Source organism: Nestor notabilis, unplaced genomic scaffold (assembly GCF_000696875.1).
Source record: "Nestor notabilis isolate BGI_N333 unplaced genomic scaffold, ASM69687v1 scaffold12281, whole genome shotgun sequence".
Lineage (NCBI taxonomy): Eukaryota > Metazoa > Chordata > Aves > Psittaciformes > Psittacidae > Nestor > Nestor notabilis.
Genome location: NW_009914315.1, coordinates 94,842 through 96,477, shown reverse-complemented (window position 1 = coordinate 96,477; position 1,636 = coordinate 94,842). Strand labels below are relative to the sequence as shown.

The following is a 1,636-nucleotide window of genomic DNA, read 5'->3' as shown; positions in this document are numbered from 1 at the left end:
ATCGCCCGCCCCATGGAGACGAGTCCCCGGGTGCCGTTGGGGGCAGCGGGGGCCTCCCGGGACCCTCCGCTCCCTTATCAAAAGTCGAGGAGGAGACGAGCAAGGAGGGTGGCCCAAAGGCAGAGCCCGGCGCCCGCCCGGGACGCCGCATTGCCGCCGTCATGCACCGCTCCAGGGCCTGCACAGGGGAGAGAAGAAGACAAAGGAGAGCGTTAGGGGAAGTGCTGAGTGACCACGAGTGTCCCACCTCCCCACTGTTCCTTCATAGCTCACACCCCACGCTGGGTCTCCCTGGGATGTTGGTTTATCCATCACTTGGAGAGCATTGCTTCTGGTGGTGGTGTTGGGCTTGGTGGTGGGGAGGAGGTAGGCAAAGAGCTTGAGGGACATTTAGAGGAGGCGCTGTCTTTGTCGGAGGAGGAGGAGGAAGGCGCCTGGGGAGGCCCTATAGGCATGAGAAGGTGGCAGAGGACACAGTTCATTTGGAGTGTGGTTGTGCAGGCAAGTCTCTAGCAGGAGCACAGGGGTGAGGAAGGTGTGTTCTTGTCTCTTGTTGAGTGCTCTTTGCCATTCTGGCCATGCAGTACAGGAGTCTCCAGGTGGGTAGGATGGACCCCCTGTGCCTGGGGGATGTTAAGGGATTCACAGGCTGTATTTGGAGGGGTTTTGGTCCTGGACAGTGGAGTTAGTTGGTGAAGTGTCACACTTGCATGCTGTTCGCCATTGGCATGGAATGGGAAGGGACAATGTGGGAGTTAGTTAGCCTCGTGGAGAGGAGGTTGTTTGCATCTCATAGGATGAAGGCTGTTATTTGGGAAGGATTTGGGTAGGTGGGTGCATGTGGCTGCCAGCTGGGAAGAGCCAGAGAAGCGAAGGCCTGGAGGAGAGAGCAGGCACAGGTCTGTTCATGCTCTGCATTCCTGTGGAGAGGCAGGAGATGATGAGGGATAGATCTAAGGATGGAGCATGGCCATGGTGTAGGGCTAGGCATCCCACCAGGCCACAGACTGTGGTGAGGAAGCTTGGTAGGTAGATATAGAGAGAGTAGAGGGTTTTTTCCCCAGGCAGCTTGGTCCACATGGACAGAAATGGATGGACAACCAGAGAAGGAGGTACCAGATCAGAACATCAGGAAGTACGAGGACATCCAGTGAAGACCAAGGGAGACAAAAGGTGACATCCTAGCAAAAGTCACTATGAATCCCCTGGCGGAGATGTAGGCACTGGTGATTTGTTGTATAGGGAGTTAGGAGGCCTATCTGGATAGGCAGGACATTGCAGGTATCACCTGCGAGCAGCCCTCAAGCTGCAGCAGAGAACCACATCTTTGTGGTGGAGACAACGATGGAGGAGATAATGATGGAGGAGACCACGCAACCATCAGGACCGGAGGAAGCAGATTGGCCTGGTGGTGGCCAACAGCAGATGCATGAAGAGATGGTGGTGGTGGTGGGTCTTCTTTGCAGGCAACAGGGTGGGCACCCTGGGATGGTCAGTGATGAGAGCTGTGATTCCAGAAAGGATAACAACATCTGGGATGGACTCCGGGTAGGTATAAGAACCCCCTCCCTCCCCCTATCCCCTCCAGAGGGGAGGGAAGGGGTTGGGGGGGACAAAAGGGGTTAGGGGAGGGATT

The 1,636-nt window shown here is 56.2% G+C and overlaps 1 protein-coding gene across 1 annotated transcript in view; it reads right to left on the bottom strand.

The window, feature by feature from the left end:
* Positions 1-3: 3 nt before the first annotated feature.
* The window catches only part of LOC104412794 (opioid-binding protein/cell adhesion molecule homolog), a gene marked incomplete at its 5' end in the record, with an annotated part of 15,867 nt that continues 14,234 nt past the window's right edge, over positions 4-1,636 (bottom strand). Inside the window, one exon of the mRNA XM_010023605.1 lies at positions 4-178. Within this exon, the coding sequence (XP_010021907.1) occupies positions 78-178 (101 nt within the window). The remainder of the gene's footprint in view (positions 179-1,636) is intronic.